Consider the following 27,688-nt stretch of genomic DNA (forward strand, 5'->3'; position numbering starts at 1 on the left):
TTCATGGATAACTTATTAATCTATTTACATAATTGCAAATGCTTCTTAGTTGTTTTTAGGTCTGAGATATCCTAATAGGAATCTAAGAGATAGGCATTTTTTTATTGTAGGTACATAATTTTTAACTCTTATTTCTTTGGACTTATTTTATGCTCTGCCCCTCTAATCAAGAACTTTTTATTAAAACATTAATGGTTTATGTTTAAAGAATGAGAGACAAGCCCTGGCCAGGTAGCTCAGTGGATAAAAAGTGTTTACCCTGTGCACCAGAAGTCACAGGTTTGATCCCCAGTCGGCATATGTGAGAAGCAACCAGTGAGTGCACAACTAAGTGGAACAACAAGTTGGTACTTCTCTGTCCCTCAATGGAATTAAAAAACGAAAAAGAATGAGAGGCAAAAAGTTGCAAAAAATAAATGACAAATTCTTATTTATTGAAAGACATCCAATTGAGAAATAGAGAAATAATTGTTAGCATATATGGCACATGATTATGATTATGTTCCAGTAATTCATATTTCTGAATTATACTTCCTGCTAATTCCAGAGCATTATATTCATGCAGCAGTGGTAGGAAGCACTGATTTTTTTAATGCCCATCCTCTTGATAAAGCAATGCAGTATCACTTTGAAAATGACATACATTGTCATTTTCTACCACTTGAATATGTGGTACTCTAATGTTAAGAAATTAAGTCTAAGTCTAGGGTAGTATTTTTGATATACAAAATTTAGTTAGTATAAATTCAGTAGTACCTGGCTTTCACCTAACTTTGTGTTGAAATTCTCCGTCATTTATGGCTTGTCCCAGCGCAGAATCCTGAGCAATGCGGAACCAGGCAATGAAACGGGGTAGCAACGCAGTTTGCTTTCACACCCTGTTCAGGAGGCCACGGGTTTATCTGAAGGTTCTCTTTTCTCTTCTGTAGCAGTACATATTTCATCAGATAGATCAGCTATAGTAGGTGTCTGGGGAGTCAAAGTATGTCCAAACCCTTGGTAGTGGCCCGCAGGGGAAGGTGGCACGGAAGAGGCAACAGAAATTGCATCTTGTGACGATGATGATAACAAGCTTGTATGTTCACTTTGATCTTGATCCTCGGGAAAAAATTTTTTCCTCGAATGTCCCATGACCGTCCTTCCTTTAGAGTAATAGAAAGGTTTTCAAGTTAGCCAAAAATTAAGTAATCATGCTTTACCAATATAAACATAGGAAGATCCCCCTCCCCCGCTCCTCCCTATCTGAAGAACCTTATCGTGGTACTGCTTTAAGCAAAGTCTTCATCTCTTAAATAGCAACTGAAGTGCCCTTAATAAAACCACCCGTTTGGATGAACTAAATGACCGGTACTTACCAACATGCCTTACTTGTTCAGAAATATCATCCCTGATGTCTGAAACATCCCACATGGCAAGGAAGGAGTCGAAGCACGAGCCCTCCTCCGCCTCCTGGACATAGGGTCTGTATGAGAAAGTGTAGTGGTGGGCGACAGCGGCGAGCAGCATCTCCACGCAGATAATGAAGTCCTGCACAAGGACATCGTCATCTTTGAGGTCAAATCTAGTATGTAGGTAAAGGAAAACACCATCTCCCTTTTCCCTTCTCAAATTACTAAGTATAAATAGCTGGGTTTTCCCCCATAAGATTATAATCATTTTTCCAAAATAATTCTATGTGAACTCAAAAAAGGACAAAATGCCAAAAATTTAAATCTAGTTTGCACTACCTCAATCAAGGATTTCTTAGCAAACTACACTGAAGGCTCAATCCATTGCTCAAGGACTAAGAACTGACATGCAGAAAGGTCAACTGTCTAGGAATAACAAAATCTAGCTGTGTTCTGGGCTCTACCACAAAGGAGGAATGGCCAATTTCTCTAGGGCTCCCCCATTTCACCCATGAGGTGAGGATAATGATACCCCACGGCGTGTTCATTGTCACATTTGAGAGAGAATATGCTTCATTTGAAAACAAACCAACAGTTACGGTCTATGAATTCAGAACCAGCACGACATACCTGCAGTCCTGTGGCCACGGCCTCTACGGTTTGCCATTCCCACGTGTGCTTTTCAGAAATAACGCCAACTTTTACCAACAAAGCAATAACTACTGCTTGCCTATATGTTAGGAAAAGGTAAATGCCAAATCTCTATCAAGCATAAAATGAGCAGTTTAAAAAAATTAAATATGCCATTTAAAACAATTAGACCCTGGACAACCTGTGCACCACAACCACCACATCCTGCTTGCAAAGCAGAGTCCCGAAGACGTCGTGTCTATAGTAAATATGTTTACTTGCCTTACAAATTTACTCTTCTAGTAGTTTCATCATGTGGATTTTCATCATGTATTTTTAGAACTTTAGTACATGGTTTATACAACTTTTTGAATGTGTGCACAAGTAACTAGATTTAACTTCTCCCTATAAACAGACTATGCCTAACACATAACAATAAGCATTTAAAATGAAATAAAGGGTAGATACTTAAATGTTATTTATACATGTGTTAACTGAGTATCCAGATTTTTTTTTGAGAGAGAGACAGGAGGAGAGAGACACAGGAACATCGAGGTTCCTATACGTGCTCTGATTGGGAATCGAACCTGAAACCTATGCGTTTCTTGATGACACTAACCAACTAAGCTATCCAGCCGGGGATTAATTTTTTATTTACTGATTGATCTTTTTTAGAGACAGAGAGAGGAAGGGAGAGAGATGGGAGGGGGGAAGAGGCATTCGTTTGTTGTTCCACACAGTTGTGCATTCATTGATTGCTTCCCGTTCGTGCCCGGACTGGGGATGGAACCCGCAACCTTGTCATTTCAGGATGACTCGCTAACTGTCCAGGGCCTATTCAGATTAATTTAAGAAACATTTTTAAACCAGTCTTGTTTGAAGTACTAGAACTAGAGACAAACTCAGAAGAGGTCTGACTCTAAGACAGGGAGCCACACTGAGCATTTCAAGCAAATCTAGAGATATGACCCAGGTTAAATTTTATCAGCTAATAATAAAACAGACAAGCTTCCAAGTTCTATAGACAAGAATATTCAATTCTATATTGCTTGTAATGGTGAAAAATAAGAACAACCTAAACGCCAATAGGAGACTGGTTAAAAAGTTACATCCACACGACAGTATAGACTAAGCAAAACCAAAAAACCTAAACAACAAATTTATATCTCACTTAACTGACAAAGAATTATATCCACAATATACTGAACGTATCAAGTTCTATACATTTTTAAAGTATGAAATCATTTCTGTGGAGTTTTATAATACAATGTTAATCATTCTTCCTGGGTGGTGGGATAAGTACTTTTTCCACTTTTTACATTATTTGCATGTTGTGAAATTTGGTCTATTTGTTTCTAGGCTCCCTGTCATCCACCCTGTTACTAAATTGGGACCATATAAAATTTGCCTTTTATTTTAAAAAATACTTTTACTGATAAATATTCCCTCAAATTAAATATTCTATTATCTTTCAAACTGCAAAGTATTCTCATATATGAAGGTGCTATAATTAATTTTAATGATTCCTTTTATGATTCCTCTAGTATTGAGATATTTAGATTGTCTCAAATTACTTTCTCATATATGTTACAATGGCCACCTAATTACTTCCTTATGAAAAAACCAAGAAGGGCTGAAAGGATTAACTTCTTAAAAGGTAAAAAGAATCATTTTAATTCATCTTCTGTATTAAAACTATTTTAAAAAATCCTCCCTAGTCAACTATTTTATTGTCCTTTGAAATGGAGCACATTTAAGAAAAAAAAAACCCACTTACCAAAAAGAAACAAAAACCACCAGCTTTACACAAAGGAATTTGCCAACAGGCTGGATTGGACTCAGTTCCTCCTTCAGGACTTTATAAAACAGCAGGAGACAGTACATGGCAAACTAGAAACAATCAAGGTGAATAATTAAACTTCTTCAATGTGGTGGTAGAAATATTCAAGTTAAAAGCAGAAAGCTGGTACAGAGTAATATTTTAGGCAAAACTTTTTAGGCTTTATTATGGTATTTTTAGATTGACAACAAGCTTTTATAGTTTACTACAGATGAATATATATGATATGAAATTTCTCAGAAATCCTGAGATGAATAACATCTTCCCTGAAAATGGCTTCAATTGGTCATTTCCTGGGGCCCATAAACTATTAGCAAATCACTGCCCTGCATGAAGAAAAGGCTCTCATTCAGCCAAAAATGAAAACATTATCTGCTTAATGGCTTTTGTATGCAAATTACCATAAATTTTATAAGGGTTGAGCTATTCATTGTAACTCAACATGTTAAATAAGTAATTTCCAGTAGAATTGTGACCATGACATCTGAAAGTAAGAAATCAGGGAAACAATTTTTCTTGAGGGCACTTATGTTAATCCAGGTGAATTTGCTTTTATAAAATAAATGCTCAAGACTTAACTATTTTAAAAAATCAATTGTAATTATGTAGTGTAGTGTTGCATAGCAGTAAGCATCATTCTAAAAGTTTACTTTTCCCCATTAAAACCATAAGATGTTCATTTAAGATACTAAGAATATGAAAGCAGTAAACTAAAGTTAATCATAGTCCTGTCACCAACCATTCCTACTTAATACATAAAGTGTTTTTTAACAGGTATCATCAACTAACTTCAAAATTTTGTTGCCTTTTTTCCCCACTTAACCTTACTTTTCCATAGGTTTCATAAAAATTATTTTTAATAACTGCCAAATATTTTGCCCAGTGGAAGGACCACAGTACATTTAGCCAGTCCCCATCACAGGGCTTTGTATTGTTTTCAGCCTTTTGCTATTTCAAACAATAGGCTTTATATACAAAAATAATCAAAGCAGAGGTACCACTGACCATTACTTGAGGATGCATTTCCAGAAATGGGATGATTGGTTCCAAAGAATATACACATGTGCGAAAGCTCTGAGTACACAGGCTTTCCCTTTCCCATAGTTTTGGTCTGAACCACTAACACCACACATGCATGTCACTGCTTCTAAATTATTATTTTGCTGAAAGCATTAAAGATTTTAAAGAAAGTGTATATTAAATCAAAAGGATCAGGTAAATATTTAGAGCATTTCAGGATCTAGAACATTTTTTCAAACATGGCATTCTCAATTTTCCTTTAATTCCAAATATATGAGAGAACTTTCTTGAATATGCCTAGGATATTTTTTTTTTATTAAGGGAGGAGGACAATGTGCCTTTATTTGACATATCACAGACTCATGCCATGAGTCACCAGAACCAAATGAACAAACATGATAAACAGGTCAAGGTATAAGTCACCAAATAATTAACAAAGATATTGTATCTTTGTATGTGTATAAATAAGTTAGTTTCTTGAAAGTCTTTCTTTTTTTTTTTTTTTTTTTTTTTATTTTTCTGAAGCTGGAAACGCGGAGAGACAGACAGACTCCTGCATGCGCCCGACCGGGATCCACCCGGCACGCCTACCAGGGGCGACGCTCTGCCCACCAGGGGGCGATGCTCTGTCCCTCCAGAGCATCGCTCTGTTGCGACCAGAGCCACTCTAGCGCCTGGGGCAGAGGCCAAGGAGCCATCCCCAGCGCCCGGGCCATCTTTGCTCCAATGGAGCCTCGCTGCAGGAGGGGAAGAGAGAGAGAGAGAGAGAGAGGAAGGAGAGGGGGAGGAGTGGAGAAGCAGATGGGCGCTTCTCCTGTGTGCCCTGGCCGGGAATCGAACTCGGGACTTCTGCACACCAGGCTGACGCTCTACCACTGAGCCAACCGGCCAGGGCCTGAAAGTCTTCTTATAAATCAAATTTCAACATTAAAAAGTAACAACCAAACTTTATTCCAAAAGAAACTTTCCCTAAGAATTTAGAGTTATACATACTCATTTAGTTCAGGTAGGAAGAATATTTACTTACCAATTGTGACATATTGTTTATTATAACCAAGTAAGTCCAAGCATTTGAAAAACTAAAGTTGCCTTCATCATATACACCAAGCAGCTCACAAATTCTAAAAGTGAAACACGAGACAACTTTATGATTAAATCAACACAGATCTTTTTTTTTTTTTTTTTTCCCTTTTCTGCATTTTTCTGAAGCTGGAAACGGGGAGGCAGTCAGACAGACTCCCGCATGCGCCCGACCGGAATCCACCCAGCATGCCCACCAGGGGGCGTCACTGCTGCAACCAGAGCCATTCTAGCGCCTGGGGCAGAGGCCATCTTTTGCTCCAATGGAGCCTCGGCTGCAGGAGGGGAAGAGAGAGACAGAGAGGAAGGAGAGGGGGAGGGGTGGAGATGGGCGCTTCTCCTGTGTGCCCTGGCCGGGAATCGAACCCGTGACTTCTGCACGCCAGGCCGATGCTCTACCACTGAGCCAACCAGCCAGGGCCATAAATCAACATGGATTTTAAAATATAGCATAGACAGCAATATTTAAATTTAGAAGTCAGTTTATTTAAAAGATCCTATAAATAGTTACTTGATTTTGGTCAGAGTGGTTCAAAAAAATAAAAACATTTTTCTAGACATGCTACCATTTGATTGTACTTCCAACTTGAAGTAAATTCAAAGACACAGGCAATGAACTAGAAAGGATAGTTATATACAGATACAAAAAAAAGTAGGCAGCTTAATTTTAAAAAGCTTGATTGTTGTAAACATAAAATGCAGGTCTATTAACTAAAATTTTCACTTCCCCCTAAATTGTCTTGAAGGTAAATTTTATGAAGACCCAGATCAAAGAATTAAGTTACTTGATTACCTTGTTTCTAAACTGCAGAAAATAATGCATGCCTAGGGAATGTCATTTAGAATAATTCTGTGATTTTTCTGCCTATAAATGGTCACCTTGTTTAATATAGTAGGGTTTATATACTGTTTTTCAAATAAGACTAGCCCTGTATTATAAATAAATTCATGTTCTTTATATGTTTTCCTACTCAGCTGTCCCAATGAAGAGCATGAAAATAAAAAACAATTGGTACATAAGCTCTGTGTACTTACAAAGCGATGATGGTGGTGAATGGTCTGACAACTGTGTACTGCAACACACCCAGTTTGCACCTAAACAGCAGCACTCTGCCAACAGAAAAGGACTTAGCAGTGCAAAATGCTCCAGGAAAATTCCTGTCAACACAATTATATCCAGCAAACCTATCTTTCAAGAACGAGGGCAAAATAAAGATACTTGGGGGAAATGTATCTGAGAAAATCTGCCACCAACACACTGAAATTAAAGGAATTTTGAAGGGCCATACTTTAGGAAGAAGGAAATGATCCTAAATAGAACTGAGATACAAGGGGTGAATGCAGAATTTGAAATAAAGAGTTTCAAATGCAGTGTTTATTCATTAAAGAAAGTATGTAAATCAACATGTTAGGAAAGGGATACATTAAACCAAAAGAAATGGGAGAAAGGAATACAGCAGAAATTTGTGAAATTGAAAACAAACTATAGTCGGCCTGGCGTGCGGGGGAACCGGGTTCGATTCCCGGCCAGAGCACATAGGAGAAGTGCCCATTTGCTTCTCCACCCCCACCCCCTCCTTCCTCTCTGTCTCTCTCTTCCCCTCCCGCAGCCAAGGCTCCATTGGAGCAAAGATGGCCCGGGCGCTGGGGATGGCTCCTTGGCCTCTGCCCCAGGCGCTAGAGTGGCTCTGGTCGCGGCAGAGCGACGCCCCGAGAAGCAGAGCATCGCCCCCTGGTGGGCAGAGCGTCGCCCCTGGTGGGCGTGCCGGGTGGATCCCGGTCGGGCGCATGCGGGAGTCTGTCTGACTGACTCTCCCCGTTTCCAGCTTCAGAAAAATACAAAAATAAATGGAAGGAAGGAAGGAAGGGAGGGAGGGAGGGAGGGAGGGAGGGAGGGAGGGAGGGAAAAGAAGAAAGAAAAGAAAGAAAAGAAAGAAAAGAAAGAAAAGAAAGAAAAGAAAGAAAGAAAGAAAGAAAGAAAGAAAGAAAGAAAACAAACTATAAACAGAATCAACAAAGCCAAAAATCAGTTCTTGAGAAGACTAGGAAAACTTCTGGCAAGATTTTTTTCAAGGAAAAAATAAAGGTACTAACAACATTAGTAATGGAAAAGGAGTCACAATGATAGACCCAAAAGACATGAAGTTATAAACTACTGTATGTCCAGACAGTTTAAAACTGTGTTTATTCTGCCCATTCCTAAAAACTGTCATTTAAAAAAAAATCCAGAAAAAAGAGGAAGACTACTGGTTCTATAATTGCCGTCCCACAATGAAAAGTCTAGGCCAAGCCTTTCAAGGTATATTTGTATATCTTTTCTTGTGATATACAAATTAACAGCAGTAATTCCTCTTCAGGCAATATAACCTGGATCTGAAAACCAGACTGGTGTAAGAAAGAGAAATTATAGTCTAATTTAACTTAAGTAAAATTTCTAAACAAAATATCAATATTAGCAAATAAATCTTAGAAAAGCAGATGATACATCATAACCGCTCTGAATTTATCCTTGAAAGCAAGGGTTTTTTTTTTTTTTTGCATTTTTCTGAAGCTGGAAACAGGGAGAGATAGTCAGACAGACTCCCGCATGCGCCCGACCGGGATCCACCCGGCATGCCCACCAGGGGCGACGCTCTGCCCCCCAGGGGGCGATGCTCTGCCCAGCCTGGGCATCGCCATGTTGCAACCAGAGCCACTCTAGCTCCCGAGGCAGAGGCCAAGGAGCCATCCCCAGCACCCGGGCCATCTTTGCTCCAATGGAGCCCTGGCTGCGGGAGGGGAAGAGAGAGACAGAGAGGAAGGCGCGGTGGAGGGGTGGAGAAGCAAATGGGCGCTTCTCCTGTGTGCCCTGGCCGGGAATCGAACCCGGGTCCTCCGCATGCTAGGCCGACGCTCTACCGCTGAGCCAACCGGCCAGGGCGAAAGCAAGGGGTTTTTAATATTAGAAAATCCACTAATCTAATTGACTACATTAACAGGTTAAAGGCAAAAAAGCCATGATCATCTCATTTGGTAATTATATATATTTAAAGCATTTGATTTTGCCATTAACTAGCTATGAGATCTTGAGTAAAAATCTCTGTAGTCCCTGGGTCCAATTATAAAAGGATGTTGATTAAATGATTTCCAAGGTTTTTACCCACAGTAGTTAAAAACCTTGGATTTAGAATGAATAATGTAAAAGAAACTAACATGTGTGGATTATCAAAATGTGTTTTGTTAAGTCTTCAAACTTGACTATGAACTACATGAGGGTAGGGACTCATATTTTCTGTCCTGCTCATAGTACTTAACATACCACTTTGCAGAGAACTGCTTAAATAAAACCAAAACGTGAAAGAAAAGAACTAAAACCAGACATACTTACTCTCCCATAGTCCACGGTGGACAGCAACATAAAGGAGGGAAATGTTTCTGTTGATCTTTGGCTTCAAGGATTAACACCAGATTTGGATACCGGTTAGTTAGATAATTGGTAAGGAATCCCATAAAGTTGTAAATAACATAAGCTTCGTAACATTCTCTGCAGGTATCCACATATATTGCAATGCTAGGATATTTCAAAGCTACCCACTATAAAAAAACACAGATGTTAAAAATAGTTGCAACTAAAATAAAATCAATTACCATTCCAATTCATGGTATTCACAATAAACTAATTTTTGAACTTGCCACATACTTACACTAAATGTTTGAAAGTTTGTTATTATAAAGGCTACCAGATAATCTGTGAGATGAATTTCTAAAAGCAATAAACATCTTGGAAATTGGTAAATAAAAACATCTGTGTTTTGGGATAAATGATGAATGTGAAGAAAGTAGCTAAATTACATACACTTAGGTTCTTAAATAAAGTCTAAAATTATTCTTGACATGAGCATAGTAAATGCTGTGAAAAACATTTGCTTTATATTCAATCAAGTTAAAGCAGTTAGCTGTAACAACTGAGTTACAATTCAGTGGGAAGGCTTTTGTTGTTGAAATGAAAGATTTAATAAATAGGATGATCATGTAAATTTAAACATTACATTCTTCTAAGGACTAAGAGCTACTAATCTGAAATTTTAAAAGAGCTATAGAAAGAAAACAGCTATAGATTCAAAAAAAATTTTAAACATCTGCCTTTTCTACTGTCATATTTTATCTTCTTTATCAACATTAAAAGCTAGTGAACCTTTCCACTTTTCTTATTTGATTCCTATTGTCAAACAAAAATACTTTCATTACTTCAAGCATTCTGTAAGTGTTGTTAATATCATTCAAAAAAGTTCTTAGTTAATGAGACAAAATAAAACATACTTACACTATCTAAACTGTATATGGGTACCATCCAAAGAATCCTATTTGGAAAGCAAAACACAAATTAAAAACATTTTACATTATCGTTTTGATATAAGCCAACAAAACATCAACAGATTCAAAACATTAAGATTTACCTTATTATTGGTTTCTGCAGTTCAGGTTGTGTATAATGCACTAAATGTTGCAATATCCCCCATAGTGATATAGGAATAGTCAACAACAAAAATATTCCAGCAATAAACCAAGCCTTGGTGTGTATTCCAACCTTAAGAAGCAGAAGAACAAGCTAGTATAAATTCTCTGATATTGAAAGAGATATTTTTATTTCTTAAATTTTCTTTTATTTGATTATTAATGAGGCCCAGTATTTTCTAAATGACTAGCAACTATTTTTTGTTTATGAGGGGAGAGCAGAATTTTCCTCCTGGGATTGAGCAGTTTTCCTTCTGGGGCCTTTTGTAATAGTGCTGTGTAATGTTAACATCAAGTCATTACCCCCCCCCCCCCCCCCCCCAGCTTATTTGTCCTTTACTGTGTTTGGAGAGACACAGAGATCTCAAGTTTTCTGCAACTCAAATCTAAAAAATTCTAGTTTATTCCTTTTCTTTTCTGTCTAGAAAGTTAAAAAAATCTACATACATCTTCTGCAAATCCTGTTACAGGACGTATTAGTAGAGCACTTGCTGAATGCTATGTTCTTTACACGCATTGTCTTTTACCCCTCCCATATGACCAGTAGTGGCACAACAACTGTTGGAGCAAGCTGTGGTTAATATATGCTACCCCTCTGATAGGTTAACAGTATCAACCCAGGATATTATATTTAAAAAGCTCTAATTTCCCTTTTAGGTCAATATCTGATCAACATTCTATCTTGTAAAAGCTCATTGTCTAAAAATATGCTTTGAACTATTTCTTCCTGGGTAGAATTGAAGTAATCCATTCACTTTTGACAAAAACACATTTATCTGAACCTCTGTTCTAGCTGAGCTGTCCTTCAACTTGGACTCCTGCCTTAAAGAGTGTGAATCCTTTTAATATTAAAAAATGCAAATGCTAACTATTTTAAGGGGAAAAAGTAGGCACTTATTTCAGCTCCTTGAGGGGTTTGAACAGTCAATTAAAATAGAACCAAAATCCACAACTTCTAGTTTTATTGTCTTGAACAAGATTTCTTATCAGGCGGCCAAAGAGCAAAGAAGTAAAAAACAAAAAGTATGCATGAGAACGAATACATTTCTACAATAATCAATTCCTACATTAAACTATATAGAAAATTTGAAAAGCAAATACAAAAGCTTTGCTGAACGCTAGAGAGTAATCAAAGCAGGAAGTGAAAGGCAAACATGCAGAGTTGAAGATTCTTAGAGCAATGTCTGAACAATCCAGAGTCAAGGATTTCTGCTTGCCTGAATTTCATTTAAGACTGAGTACTCATTTTAATGACTAAAATAATAACAATGAAAATAAAAGAATATCCTAGATCTTCTCTATTATAGAGTGATCATTAGGGGCAGTACTGCCGAGTAATTTTAATGTCCACAGTAGTCTTTATGATTGCCTTAGCGCCAGAAAACAGAACTTGCTAGGAGACTTATGAGAAAAATGATGTGCTTATGACTAATAAACACAAAGCAACCTCAGTGTACTGTAAGGAAAAAAGTTCTTTTCCAAACAATCATAAAACGAGTGACTAGACAACTGAGTCATTTCAGTAGTGATGCCTAATTTAAAAATCTTACATCATGGAGTTAGTACCATTTTTACATTGCATGTGGTATTTGAGTTTCATCTGTTCACATTAGGCCACTAATTTGAATTACTGTTTTTTACAGTTGTTTTGATTTTTGATCCATATAAGGACCCATATATGTATATATAAGAAATTTAAACTTTCACATGTGTACATGTTTAAGTAACATAATAAGTCAACTCTGGGTATTTGTAAGAAATTAATATAATTATTACACTGATTTTAATTTAACTTATATTTATCTCTAAATAAGTTATCACACTTGAGATACATTGATATAAGGATACCATTAACATTATTAAACTTATCTGCCATGAATAGTTTTCTGGCTCACAAAATAAGGGGGAGATAAGTAGCATAGATTTTTTCCTACAGTAACTAATTTGAAGTAAAGAAGAAAGAAAAAAACCATTAAAGATGAGCATCCAGGGGTTAACTAATGTCCCTCAGCTGAATGCTTTTAGAGAGGAACAGGGGGTTTCCCCAGTCCTCCTCAGGGCAGCTACTTGGGGCACAGAGACCGGGGGGGGGGGGGGGGGGGGGGGGGGCAGGTAAAATGACTGAGGGCAGCGTGACATCACCTGCGCATTTAACTTATTTGATTTAAATGATACCTACTCAGCAAAGCAGAGAGTGAAAGTAATAGCTTACATAGTGCAGAGGGTCATCCTGCCATTCCACTAATGAGCACAGGCCCCCCCACGGGCCTGGGACCAGCTAGATCAGGGGTAGTCAACCTTTTTATACCTACCGCCCACTTTTGTATCTCTGTTAGTAGTAAAATTTTCTAACCGCCCACCGGTTCCACAGTAATGGTGATTTATAAAGTAGGGAAGTAACTTTACTTTATAAAATTTATAAAGCAGAGTTACAGCAAGTTAAAGCATATAATAATAATTACTTACCAAGTACTTTATGTTGGATTTTCGCTAAGTTTGGCAGAATAAATCTTTATAAAACAACTTACTATAGTTAAATCTATCTTTTTATTTATACTTTGGTTGCTCTGCTACTGCCCACCATGAAAGCTGGAACGCCCACCAGTGGGCCGTAGGGACCAGGTTGACTACCACTGAGCTATATGAACCTTCTGTTTTCTACAATCTGTCCCCATAGAGACTTCTCAGGGTAAGCACTGGGATTCTAGTGTTTAAAAAACAAGTATTTTTCACACAAAACTATCCCTAAATGTCAACTACTTTAACTAGGACTCAGGCAGATGCATACAACTTTGCCTTAGGTATTCAACTGATAACCTTATCCCCACTAAGATGCTTGTCCAGAAGAAAAAGAATTACTGCTCCAAAAGAATAGTGATGCTATTTTAAAGACAACAGTGGTCATTAGGGCTTATTGAGCATCTACTATGTTGGGGGGATGCTAAGCATTTTAGATACACAAACTCATTTAGTGAATAATGATAGAGTGTGATAAGGGTACTGCATGGAGAGCACTTCAGCACTTACTTTTCAGTTTTCATATCTCTACAAGACCTATGTGCTTTACAGTTATTAAGAATATAAAATTATCCCAAACAACTTAGGAACATGCTCTAGTTAGTGTCTAGAACCTTAAAAAGAAAACACAAGGGCGAAACACTGTTCCTCTCCTACTCCACTTCTTATCTACTCTGCCATTCATTTCTCAGGTCCCTTTAGAATCAAAATACTCAAAACAAAAATAAGTAAAAAAAATTGTCTTCATATCCTGATTCTACTTCTTTACCCTACCACGTTCATTTTTCAATCAACTCCCTCTAGTTTAGCCATTACAACTCTGTTGAAACCATTACTAGGATCACCATAAAATGACATTCCTATCTTGTGAAAGAAAACCAATGGATGTTTCAGTAACATTGTTTATTGTCCGCTACTTTGTCCATGAAACACTCTGCTGCTCTGGTTCCCTGACACCTCTCCTGACAATGCAATTTCCCACTGGCTGCTGCTTCTTTTTTATAAATTCCTGTTCCCTTACTTGACCTCCGTCTCTTAGTGCTAGGTCCTTGGCCTTTTCTTCTTTTCTCTCTCTCTCTCTCTCTCTCTCTTTCTTTCTTTCTCTCTTTCTTTCTTTCTTTCTCTTTCTCTCTTTCTTTCTCTCTTTCTTTCTCTCTCTCTCTCTCTTTCTCTCTCTCTCTCTCTCTCTTTCTTTTCTTTCTTTCTTTCTCTCTCTCTTTCTCTCTCTTTCTCTCTCTCTTTCTCTCTTTCCTTCCTTCCTTCCTTCCTTTCCTTCCTTTCCTTGCCCCCTTCACACCCTCCCTTCCTTCCTTTCCTTCCTTCCTTCCTTCCTTCCTTCCTTCCTTCCTTCCTTCCTTCCTTCCTTCCTTCCTTTCCTTCCTTCCTTCTTCCCTTCCCTTCCCTTTCCTTCCTTTCTTTCTTTCTTTCTCTTTCTCTCTCTTTCTCTCTCTCTCTCTTTCTTTTCTTTTCTTTCTCTCTTTCTCTCTCTCTCTTTCTTTTCTTTCTTTTTTTCTTTCTTTCTTTCCTTCCTTTCTTTCTCTTTCTTTCTTTCTTTTCCTTCCTTCCTTCCTTCCTTCCTTCCTTCCTTCCTTCCTTCCTTCCTTCCTTCCTTCCTTCCTTTCTTTCTTTTCTTTCCTTTCTTTCTTTCCTTCTCTCTTTCTTTCTTTCTCTCCTTCTCCTTCTCCTTCTTCTTCTTCACACTCACATTCATCTTTACGGCTTTAAACACCATCTCTGTTCTGACAACGCCCAAATTTGGATCTACAGCTTAAATCTTTCTGAGCTCAACACTTGTATATATCTGACTGCGTTATTTGACACGCCCATCTGAATGTCTTTCATGCACTTCAAATTAAACGTCCAAAGAATTCAATTTCTCTCAAACTCGTTCATGTCAATTTTCCATCTTGGTTAACTGGAATCACCCTGTTGTTCAAGACAGAAGCGTCCTACTCCTTCCTGATTTCTCTCTTTCTCTGTCTCTCCTTACCAATCCAATCCACTGTCAAGACTATTTCTTCTCCTAAGAATACTTAAAATTCAGTTTTCTATCTCTGTTTCTCCTATCCTGATTTGGGCCATAAGTCACGGTAGCCCAAGTAGCTACTACCTTGATCACTAAGTTCCAGGAAGGTGGGTTTGTTTCCATCTTTCATCAGATAGAACTCAAGCTTAATTTATCATTGGAGCTCAAACAATCATTATCAGACATTTGGGCAGAAGAAGAAAACAAACTAAGTAAAATATATATCATGCTAGATGGTGGTGAGTCCTGGGAAGAAAGATAAATCAGGCAAAAGGATATAAAAAGTTGAGGAAATGCCTGACCAGGTGGGTGGTGGTGCAGTGGATAGAGTGTCGACCTGGGACACTGAGGCGAACACTTAGTGCAGTGGCCTTACAGAGGGAAGCTGCGCCTCATGGCTGAGCAAAGCCAGCATGGTGGAAGCCCAGGAATTTAGGAACGACCGTCAAAGGGTGATGGATGGGGTGAGGGTGCTGTTAGGTCAGGTTGGGCCTTATGGCCATAGATAGTTAGGGATACTGGCTTTTAAACTGGGACTAAGAGTGAGGGAAAGACTTAGAGAAGAGGATACACATAACGTAACTTACGTTTTAATTCAATACTTTTGCTGGTGTGTTGAGAATTGTCCGGGCAAGACATAAGACTTCAGCTCAGGGTATTAGCAGCGGAGACAGCAGATTAAAATCTTCCTTAAAAGCTACTGTACTTAAACTACGATTGAAACCAACAACTGAGTAGTCTTAAAATAGGTTGACACTATGCATATCATTAATCTTAAACATATTTCCTATACCATACTCCAAAGAAATACTTCAAAGCAAGAATTCCTATTCTTTGGAAAATAAATTATAGAAATAACCTAAATATCTATATGGGAAACATTTAATATAGTGGAATATTAACAGTAAAAATAACTTATCGACTGACCAGGCAGTGGCGCAGTAGATAAGAGCGTTGGACTGGGATACGGAAAGACCCAGGTTTGAGACCCCGAGGTTGCCAGCTTGAGTGCGGGCTCATCTGGTTTGAGCAAGAGCTCACCAGGTTGGACCCAAGGTTGCTGGCTCGAGCAAGAGGTTACTCGGTCTGCTGAAGGCCCGCAGTCAAGGCACATATGAGAAAGCAATCAATGAACAACTAAAGTGTCGCAACGCACAACGAAAAACTAATGATTGATGCTTCTCATCTCTCCGTTTCTATCTGTCTGTCCCTGTCTATTTCTCTCTGACTCTCTCTCTGTCTCTGTAAAAAAAAATATATATAATAATAATAATAACTTATCGGTATATGGACTATGCCAGTATGGGAAAAACCACCAAAAAATAATTTAGTGAGCATACAGTTCACTAAAAACCATTTCCACAATAAAAGGTCTCAACTTGAAGGTATTAAGTACAAATTCACAATTACAAAACAGTCACAGGGATGTAAAGTACAGAATAGGGAATATTGTCAGTAATAACTATCTGTGGTGTCAGACAGATACAAGACTTGAGGGAAACACTTTGTAAGTTATGCAAATGTCTAACCTCTATGCTATACACTTGAAACTAATATAATATTGAATGTGAAATGTAACTGAAAAAATTAAAAACACTTTAAATAAAAGTAACTAGAAGGCTTCAATTAGCCACAGTCTTGTACTCTTATAAAATAGGTGTTTCTAAGAAAAACTTTTTTTTGGTTAACTCAGAATTTAAAGTTCATTATAAAAATTTTATAAAGTGCATATCTTAAGTATTTACCTTAGGGTCTTCCAGCTTGTAGTACTTTACTGATGTCATAATAATAATATGACATCAAGAAATATACAAAGGGCTTTTTGCAAAACCTTTGTTGGTTAAGAGTTAATTTCTAAAGTAAAAACAACAAAGTTAAACCAACTAGAATCCTTTAATAAGGGAAGCTAGTTAAATGCTAATAAAATACATGGTTTTCAAGGGAGTTTATTTGATGAAGTTCATATCTCAACAGATCAGATTTAAGGAATAAAAAATTACCTTTCAAGGAATTGATGAATACTTGCAAAACAAAACAGGGCTCTTTTACGCAGCTATCTTAATATAGCCTATCTTCTCCACCTGGTCCTACCTCTCCACTTGTGTCATGCTTTGAAAAACCGAGAACAAGAAACCAGACAGGTTTGTATCTTAAGACTGGGTTCATTTACATGACATGGGTTTCAGGATATCAAGTCTGAGGCACCCAGGGCAAAACTGGGCAACCTTAGATGGGCAAGAAGGTAGAAGAAAGGGTAAATGTGTGCAGGCCCCTTACCTGCAGCTTCTGTAATTCCCACACGCAAAGGGGAACCGCAACCATTATAATCACCAGGTAGATGACCGCAGCTAAAGGTCGAATCCATTGTCTCCAGTTCCTCCAGGTACAAGTGCAAGGCATGGTGCCGCATAAATAAGCTCCGAGTGGCAAGGAAAAAGAGCTCGAAGGGGATTGTAATGGGAAGCCCTGTTCTTCGGCTTTTTTTTATCGATTCGCACGCTACGGAGAAACAGCTGCTGGGCGACTTTACCAGCAGCCCGGGCCGCCTCCTCGGCCCGCGCTGTGCTTTCTGCTGCAGCTGCGGAAACTGCGGCCGTTCAGGGTGCGACCGGGGAGCAGGACAGGCAGCATCCTTTCTTCCCCACCCGCATCGACCCACTTCTGCAGGGAACCCCCGGGCGGAGCCGCTGCCCTCACCTGGGGACCGCCCGGAGCTCCGCCAGCACCATAGCCTGGAGAGCTGCGCCGACCACCACCGACTTCTAAGGACCCTGCACACTGTTTACTTCCGCCCCGCAGCTGCCGACCCACTCTCTCTTGCCTCGGACGGCTGAGCTTCCTACCTCCTGGGCTCACAGGCGTCTCTTCGCCCGATTCTGCTAATAAATACGCGGGGGAGGCTCAAACTCCCAGTCCCCACGATTTTCTCACCTGCTGCTACGGACCACCCTCCCCTCTTCCCAGGGCGGAACCCAAGGCCAAACCAAGACTTCCGCCCTCGCTACCTGAAGTTGGTGATTCGTCCACAGCGCCTATGGGCCCGCCCTATCCGGTTTACTTTACACCCTCTGATTGGCTATTTGGGAGGGCGGGGCTGGAAGGAGGTGTATCAAGGTTAGAAGTTTGGGAGAAGAGGGATGTGGGTGGAAGTTGCTAGAATTGATACCAGTGTGGCGAAGTGGCTCATGAGAAGGATGCTGAAAGGTGTAAGAATTGTTTGAGAACACTTGAGGAGCACCCACTGCATTCTTCCGCTGGCTCTTTTCCAGCTTGAAGGAAGCCTGGGTAAGAGTCAGTTACCTTAGAGCTGAGCCTTTTCTTCTCGAAAGGTCCCCGATTCTCCGTGGGAGTGGATAGGGGAACCAGCTGCAAAGGGAAGACAGAACAATGGGAAACGTCTGCCTAGTTGGCTGCCAGTTGCTAGAATGTAGGGTTAGGCCACTGAGCTGTTTCTGTACCCCTCAGAAAGGTCTTTCTAAATATAGCTTAACGTCTGAAGTAACTGCAGATCCCGCATATCCTTACCGCATGGGCAACATGTGTTGAAAACACACCCATTTAAGTGTCAAAAGGTCGACATTCCAGCTGGTAGAAATGTTAACTGCGCTTCAAGCTTTTAGCGAAAACAATAAAGCAAACAAATGGTAAATGGGCTTTTAAAGCCTTTCTAAACGAATAGAGCAAACAAATAGGGACTTCTCAATTAGATACACTAATGTGTCCTATGTTGTGACTGTCCTTTTTTCTGAGGGGCAGGCACTGCACTGAGTTCTCTACCTAGATTATATCAGTTCATCTGCACAAAAATCCCGAAAGTTATTTTTCGTGTTAACAGATGAGAAAACAGGTTCATGTGGTTAACTAATTGGCCTGAGATCTCAGAGCTAGTTTGTGATAGAGCTGGGGGATTCTCCCTTTGACTGGGTAAGAGAGCACCTGTCCCCTGAAACCGTCCGACTCATGACCTTATGGACAAGAAGCCCTGCTGGACTGAGTACACCCAACCTGGGATTCTCACACAGGCAGTGAGGGAAGGCTGATTTCCCTGGCATCATTTGTCCTACCTAAAGTTTGGAGCGGGATGGCTGCATCCCTTTTCTAGATCAATATCTGCATATTACAATCTGGTGTCTTGTAATACCAACTGTTTTCTTAAAGGGAAATAGGACTGTTGTTTGTTCTTCCTAAGCTAACCTACAAAACAAAAAATTATTAATTTCCCGATTATTAAATCAATGCATATTCCATTGTTAAATTTCAGAAACTATAGAAATAAAGAATAGAAAAATAACCCCTTACTCTATACCCCAAAATACCTGCTACTTACCTTTTTGATACACAACATAGTCTTCTTTGGATACACCGCATACGCACACATGGACTGTCCCTGTGCTTCCAGCCACAGTCACTGCCACCAATATTATTTCTCACAGGTAAACCTTTTTGCCAAATTTGTGAAAACTTCCTTGATTCCCCCCCCCCTGTATCCTGTAGCACGCTTGTTTTATAATCATTATTTGTCTGTCTCTTTAGACTGAGTTTCTAGGAGAAAGCTAAAGTTCTAGAACTATTAGAATAAAGCAAGAGAGGGAAGAGACTGGAATGTCAGATGCATAAGTTGTTCCCAAACTAGTTTGTGAAGTGAGGTCCATCTGTGGTGAAATTTCTGCAAATCATCAGAGTAATGACAAAAAACCATACAGTGAAATCTTCACTTGGTCAAACTTACTCTTAAGGAGTACACTTTAATTTGACATTGTCCATTCCATTTCTTTTATGTGATGATAATTATAGAGTAGTTTTCTAAATGTTCTTACTTTGGAGAATAAAAAGTTGGTAACTTTATTTGCTCCTGTTTGTATTATTTTTTATTTCCAAAATTTTTCTTGGGCTATGAAATCCTAAAGTCTAATAATCACTGAGATAGGGAGTAGCCACTGAATTCAGCAACCACAATGCTTGTGTGATCCTAATCTACCTGCTTTACTTGTTATAGGTGATCTCTATTCCTTCTGGACAGGACAGCCTAAGCCTGCGGGTGGGCCTGAGATTGATAGCATTTGGAAAATAAGAACTGGTTCTAACTGGCAGATGGTACTGGTATCAAAAGCAAGCTGTTAGTCATTCTTGATGCAATTTATCTAGATGAAATGAAGTGTCTGCTTTTTTGTTTCTATATCACATGAAAATAGGTAGATGGGATATGTTTGGATTAGGCTGACTTAATAAGTTAATGAAATTCACTTTGAGGGGTCCTGGGAGGTGGGCACTATTAGTCTTGGCATGTATCGCCATATCTTTATATAAATATGTCCGTGGTGGTTCTAAAATACCCATAAAAGAATAGACCTTCCCCTTAAATCTGCATGAGCTTGTGACTAATTTGACCAATAGAATATAGTGATAGTGATCAGAGTCACCACATATGGTTTCAGAGGCTAGGTCAAAAACGGTCATGCAATTTCACCTTGTCTGTTGGAACACTTGCTTTTGGAACTCTCAGCCATCATGTCTGAGGTCTGACTTGCTGAGGTTGGTGTGCTGTGAAAAGCCCAAGACACAGTCCCCTTGAAAGTACTCTGATTGACAGTCACAACTGAGCTCAGACTTCCAGTTAGCCCAGCCCAGGTGCCAGTTATGTGAGTGGTGAAACAGATTCTAGCTCCCAGCCATTTGAGTTACCCTTCAGTCTTTTAAGTCTTCCCAGCTGAAGCCCTAGACTTGTGTGGTAAGCCATTCTAGGTCTTCCTTGTGCTGATTCCTGACCCAAAGAATCTATGCACTCAAGAAAATTAGAAGACAAGACACAGACAGGAAGAGAATATTTGCAAAAGACATAGCTGATAAAAACTGTTATTCAAAATACACCAAGAACTCTTAAAATTCAACAGTAAGAAAATAAAAACTCAAAAAATGGGCCAAAGACCTTAACAGATCTCACCAAAGAAGACGTATAGATGTCAAATAAGCATATGAAAAGATTTTCATATCAGGGATATGCAGATTGAAACAATGACATATGACTAAACACCTATTAGAATGGCCAAAGTCCAGAACACTAACACCAATGCTGGCAAGGATGTAGAGAAAAAGGAACTCTCGTGAGAGGCTGGTGGGAATGCAAAATGGTACAGCCTCCTTGGAAGACAGTTTGGTGGTTTCTTACAAAATGAAACACTCTTACCGTACTATCCAGCAGTTTCAGTCCTTACCATTTACCCAGAGAGCTGAAATCTTTTCATTCACACAAAAACCTGTACACAGATATTTATAGCAACTTTATTTATAATTGCTCAAAATTGAAAGTGACCAAGATGTCCTTCAGTAGATAAATGAATTAATAAACAGTAGTACATTCAGACAATAAAATATGATTCACTGCTAGAAAAGAAATGGGCTATCAAGCTATAAAAAAACTCATGGACTTTAAATGTATATTACTAAGTGAAAGCCAATCTGAAAAGGGTATATATACTGTAATTCCAACTATATAGCATTCTGGAAAAGCCACAGCTATGAAGACAAAAAAAATCAGTGGTTCCCACGTGGTGTTGGGGATGAGATGAATTGACAGAACACAGAGGATTTTTAGGGCAGGAAAAAGACTCTATGATATTGAAATAACTGGTATATGTCATCATACTTTTATCCAACTCCATAGATTGTACAACACCAAGAGTGAGCCCTAAGGTAAACTATGGACTTTGGGTGATTTTGATGTGTTCACGTGAGTTCATCCCTGCTTAAAAATGTATAATCCTGGTGAACACAATGATAATGGGAGAGGGTACTCATATATGGGGGTGGGGGTATTAGGTATATGGGAATTCTCTATACCTTTCAATTTTGTTGTAAACCTAAAACTGCTTTAAATAAATAATGTCTTTAAAAAGAATCCATGGGCATAATGAAATGATTTGTTTTACTTCACTGAATTTAGGGTTGTTTGTTATGTGTTTGTTCCAGTGAGTAATCAGTGTTTTCTAATGACTGGTCAGTGTGTCAGTCCACCAGACTGGTGTGCTGTGAAATTTCTGGTGTGCACCAGAAATTTCCTGCTCATTAAGTTTCAGCTTTAGCTTCAACATCTTTCAGGCTACGTATTAAGCTTCATTGAACTACCAGGGTTAATTCATCCCTACAGCCCCTATACCTCCTTCCATCTGTAACAGATAAAGGTGTAGATATTAATATGTATTACCGTATCTCATGTCTTTAAATTCATTCAACCTTATCTTAAAAAGCTTTCTCTCAACTACTTTTTGGTAAGTGAATACTAGAGTAGCATTTATAAACTTTGGTAAATGTAGTAAATATATTAACTATGAAAAGTTGAACATGTTTATGTTGAAATATGAATTACAACGAAAAACTTTTTACACCTCTCATTTTATTCATTTTGTTTAGTGACTCTCAAGATTTAGAGCAGCCTGCCCAGGTGGTGGCACAATGGATAGAATGTCAGGCTGGGATGCTGAAGACCCCAAGGATGTTCAAATCCCCAAGGTCACTGGCTTGAGTGCAGGCTCATCTGGCTTGAGTGCAGGCTCACCAGCTTAAGTGTGGGATCATGGACATGACCCCATGATCATGGGTCACTGGCTTGAGCCCAAGGTTACTGGCTTGAGCCAGGGGTCACTGGCTCAGATGGAGCCCCCTGGTGGAGGCACATATGAGAAAGTAATCAATAAACAACTAAGGTACCACAACTATGAGTTGATGCCTCTGATGCTTCTCATCACTCTCCCTTCTCATCACTCTCATCACAGTCTGTCTGTCTGTCTCTCTCCCTCTCTCTCTCTCTCAAAAAAAAAAGAGATTCAGATGAAACTGGCCTGTAACTCAATTGTGGTCTGCAGTCTGTTTCTATATAGCTAATAATGGTTTTTACATTTTTTTATTATAGTAAAAAACACAACATAAAATTTACCATTTTAACCATTTTTGAGTATATCATTCACTGGCATTAATTAAGCACATTCACATTGCTTTGCAACCGTCACCACAATCCATCTCTGGATCTTTGTCATCATCACCAAACTGAAGCTCTGTACTTGTTAGACATTAACTCGCTGTTCACCTCCTCCGCGCCCCCAGTCCCTGGTAACCACGGTTCTACCTTCTGTCTCTGTGAATTTGACTATTCACACATATTTAAGTGGAGTTGTCTAATATTTTTACTTTTGCAGCTCATTTATTTCACTTAGCATAATGTTTTCAAGGTTCATCCATGTTGTAGTATGCATCAGAATTTTCTAAGGCTGAATAATATTCCATTTTATATGTGTACCACATTTTGTTCAACTGCTCATCTGTCAATGGACATTTGGGCTGTGTCCATCTTTTACTTATTGTGAACAATGCTGTTACGAACATTGCTGAATGAGGTATGGATGTGATGATTGGAGCGTGAGGTATGGATGGGATTCTTCTCCAAGATGTTTGGCATGACCACAGAGCCTTCTTTGTATCCCCTAATGCTGCTGTGTGTATTGGTATACAAGGGAAAATGGGGAGTTTAGTTCAATCAGTGTAGAGGTTCAGTTCTGCAAGATATAAAAAGATCTGGACATTGGTTGATGACAGTGTTTTTATGCTCACTGCTTTCAATATGGCTTTTCCATTTTTAGAGTTGTAAAAAAATTAAAACAAATATTTTAAACTATATACTATCTGGCCTCTACAGAAAAAGTTTGTTAATTCTTAATTTAGAGTAAATTTTAAAACTTTTATAATGGGGCCCTGGCCAGTTGCTCAGTGGACAGAGTGTCGTCCTGGCAGGCCGAGTCTTGGGGTCAATCCTAAGGTACTTAAGAGAAGCAACCAATAAGTGCACAACTGAATGAAACAACTAAGTGGGACAACGAATTGATGCTTCTGTCTCTCTCCTTCTCTCCCTCTCTTTCTCCCTCCCTTCCTTTCTCCAATGGAAATTCTTTTTTTAACTTTTATAATGGACTCTTACAAAGTTGCTGAATGAGTCTCAGCATAAAGTTCATTAATTTCTTCACTAGGAAAATATTTAAATTTTACTAGACTTTCTCACATTAAATATTTGGGAAACTCTAGCTGTTTTTTTCCCATTGAAGACATAGTTTTGTTTTTGTCATGTTATGTAAGAGTAAGATTCTCTGATTTAAAAGTAAGATTCACTAATTTTAAAGGGATTTTACAAATTTAGAGTAATTGGCTCTTTCGAGCCAGGATAGAGTGGAAGAAAAGGCCATACCACATATATTATTTGATAAGAAGAGGCTGGAGGCGCTGTCTTTTCCACTTTTGATCTCTTTTTCTGATTCTACTCTTAGCAGGCTGTGTCCTTTGAACCCTAGCACAGGCCTAGGGCAGAGATTCTCAAACTTGCTTGTTTTACAGCGCCCTTAGAATCTCAGTAATTTTTTCAGGGTATCATGAGCTAAAAAAAAATTATATATATAAAATCTTTTATATATTATATATACTTATATATATTATTATATAATTATAATATATATTATATAAAAATATATATAATAGTTCCATTTATTAAGTAACTAGGTTCGAAAACCCAATTGCAGGCATTCATATAATGTCTGAAAATGTTTCTGTGTCTCCCTCAAAAACTGAAAATATGCCCCAGTGCCTCTAAGAGTTCACCCCAGTACCCTGAGGCCCCATAGCACACAGTTTGAGAGTCGCAGTCCTTGGGTCATTTATTTGTGTTTCTGACACAGACTTGCCTGTTCTTGGCTTTGCTTCTAGTCTCATCAGATAGTAGTATTTCCTGCATTTCCAGGGCTTTCCTCACAATAATTTCTGGTGGCTTCCTTTGCTTATAGATTTAATTTTTACATTCTTGATTCAGGTTTATTCCTTTAGTATATTAATTTTCACAGTGGATTTTTTTTTTTTTTCATTTTTCTGAAGCTGGAAACAGGGAGAGACAGTCAGACAGACTCCCGCATGCGCCCGACCGGGATCCACCCGGCACGCCCACCAGGGGCGATGCTCTGCCCACCAGGGGGCGATGCTCTGCCCATCCTGGGCGTCGCCATGTTGCGACCAGAGCCACTCTAGCGCCTGAGGCAGAGGCCACAGAGCCATCCCCAGCGCCCGGGCCATCTTTGCTCCAATGGAGCCTTGGCTGCGGGAGGGGAAGGGAGAGACAGAGAGGAAAGCGCGGCAGAGGGGTGGAGAAGCAAATGAGCGCTTCTCCTGTGTGCCCTGGCCAGGAATCGAACCCGGGTCCTCCGCACGCTAGGCCGACGCTCTACCGCTGAGCCAACCGGCCAGGGCCACAGTGGATTTTCTTTATAAAGACCCTTTGTTTACTAAAGTAAATGTTTAAATGAATAGGACATTTGCCCTCATCTTCAAAAGTGTGGTACTAGAATTACTGGATTACTGACCATAAGGCTCTCTAGTTTCCTCACAAGAAAGGTGGTAAAGGGTCCTAAGCCATCTGATAATCCTCAGTAGTGTGTGTTATCCCTCCTCACACAAGTGAAGGAGATTCTGTGAATGGTGTAAACAACAGGCACAGTAAATAATAAATGACCTTTTCTATAAATTATTCCTCACTAGATGAACTTTCCAGTAGCTCTATCCAGTGGGGAACTTTTTTTCCCCTTATCTCCATTGATGTTTTATTTTCAGACTGATTTAAATGACACTTCTGAAATATCAAGTTACAGGCTAAAAGAAATGTGAAAAACCTTAACTTTAAAAACAGATTCAAAATTAGGTAATTCTGAAGATTTTGAGGAGAAGGTATTCCTGGTTAGGAAAAATATTCTGTGCATTAAAAAAAATGTAAGAAAGTAAAAAAATATATATTTTACCAAGACAAATTCTTTCAGGATTTAAACAGATCACTATGTCCTTGCTTAGATGCTAGACTAGGATTATCCCCAAGAAGGCTCTGACTTACATGAAGTAGGGCAAATTCATGGGAGGATTTAGTCTAATGTAGAGTAGTTTTCTTCAAGTGTGAAGAGAGCTCTCTGTGGACCTGGAGTTTTACCTCTTCCTTTTGTCAGGCTGTCAATTGCCCTTGTCTCGGCAAAGGAGCACACGTCCTCTATGGCTTTACACAGGTAGGCTGTGAGGGTGGGGTGACGACTCACTGCTGTCCAGCACTGTGGAATGAGTGTGCTGTGCATGTGTAATTCGGAGTGGAGTCTACCAGGCTTGGGCCAGTGTAACCAGGGCTTCTGTCAATGTATCATCTTTACTATGTGTGGGTAGAACTAGTCAATTTTTGTTCCTGTAATGTTTAAGTCCTTTGGTTTTTGTTTTCCGGTTTTCTCATTGGGGAAAGGAGACCGAAACAGGAGAGCAGTGTCTTTGTTTCTTTTCCTTTCCTGCTTGCACTCTCCCTAGAACCTTCTCTGAGTCAGAACATAAGAGCCAAGCAATGTCCTGTAACTTTTTCCACCTCCCCTATTCTCAGGAACCCTGGCTTTTGTAATCAGTAGCCCCAGGAAGAAGACTTATGTGGAAAAATGACCTTGCCTGGTGCATTTCCTGTGGCTGCCAGTTGAGCGGACCCTGGAAGAAGGGGCCCTGCCCAGGTCCAGGCTGGGGCGCAGGCAGGCCTGCCCCTCAGGCCGCAGTACATCTCAGTCTCACAAGAGGCTTATCGAGGGAGCAAGCGCAAGGCAAAAAGAAGCAGCCACACCTTTCGTTACTATCAAGCAATCATTCTGAATTAACACTAATTGCCAAATAATTCTAAATAATGATTACATAATGGCCATATGATTCAGTCAGGGTCTCAACTGGTCATATGATTCAACCAGAGTTACACATGGTCAGTCAGAGGTGGTTCAAGGAGAGTTTCATAGAAGGACTGTTTACAAAAGTTTGGGCAAGGAATCAGGAAACCACCTGAACTGGTTCAGTAGCAGAGCAAGGAGAGGAAGTAGTCCTGGAACATGAAGACAGGTTGTGTGGAGTTCATCATCTAAAAAAGACTATGAAAGCCCTGGTTGGTTGGCTCAGTGGTAGAGTGTCGGCCTGGCGTGCAGGAGTCCTGGGTTCGATTTCCGGCCAGGGTACACAGGAGAAGCGCCCATCTGCTTCTCCACCCCTCCCCCTCTCCTTCCTCTCTGTCTCTCTCTTCCCCTCCCGCAGCCAAGGCTTCATTGGAGCAGAGTTGGCCCGGGTGCTGAGGATGGCTCTGTGGCCTCTGCCTCAGGCGCTAGAATGGCTCTAGTTGCAACAGAGCAACACCCCAGATGGGCAGAACATTGCCCCCTGGTGGGCATGCCGGGTGGATCCCGGTCAGGCGCATGCATGAGTCTGTCTGACTGCCCCTTGTTTCCAGCTTCAGAAAAATACAAAAAATAAATAAATAAATAAAAAATAAAAAAGGCTATGACCTTCCATGGAAAGGTGACCCAATTGACAGTTTCAGCTCCATCTCATTCCGTCCCATTCATGCTGCCTATTGGCCAAACCGAACTGGAAGTTAGAGCCTATTGGTATAGTCCAAACAGATCAGCTTCCTAGGACACAGAAAACAGCAGAAAAGGGCAGAAAATAGATTTTGAGTGACAAATGGAAGAAATCCAACCCAGCATAACAAAACAATATTAAAAATAAAATTTTAGCTTAAAATAGTCTGACTCCTCAGTGTTTTCATTACTGGTTAACTTTCTTTAGTATGAGCTGGAAATTAGATTTTTAAAACATAAATCTGCCTAAACTTAT

General features: G+C 39.5%; 1 protein-coding gene across 2 annotated transcripts; it reads right to left on the minus strand.

Moving 5' to 3' along the window:
- Positions 1 to 413: 413 nt before the first annotated feature.
- On the minus strand, positions 414 to 17,984 carry TMEM184C (transmembrane protein 184C). Of its 2 annotated transcripts, XM_066281251.1 has the most exons (10): positions 17,273 to 17,984; positions 10,395 to 10,525; positions 10,262 to 10,298; positions 9,326 to 9,531; positions 6,994 to 7,068; positions 5,906 to 5,999; positions 3,796 to 3,908; positions 2,019 to 2,118; positions 1,356 to 1,527; positions 414 to 1,142 (listed from the first exon to the last, which is right to left on the minus strand). In XM_066281251.1, the coding sequence occupies exons 1-10, from the start codon at positions 17,393 to 17,395 to the stop codon at positions 883 to 885; spliced, it is 1,311 nt and encodes a 436-aa protein (XP_066137348.1). In that variant the 5' UTR covers positions 17,396 to 17,984; the 3' UTR covers positions 414 to 882. The 2 variants fall into 2 exon arrangements, with proteins under 2 accessions (XP_066137348.1, XP_066137356.1); XM_066281259.1 differs by lacking the exon at positions 6,994 to 7,068.
- Positions 17,985 to 27,688: the final 9,704 nt, after the last annotated feature.

This window comes from Saccopteryx bilineata, chromosome 1 (assembly GCF_036850765.1).
Source record: "Saccopteryx bilineata isolate mSacBil1 chromosome 1, mSacBil1_pri_phased_curated, whole genome shotgun sequence".
NCBI lineage: Eukaryota > Metazoa > Chordata > Mammalia > Chiroptera > Emballonuridae > Saccopteryx > Saccopteryx bilineata.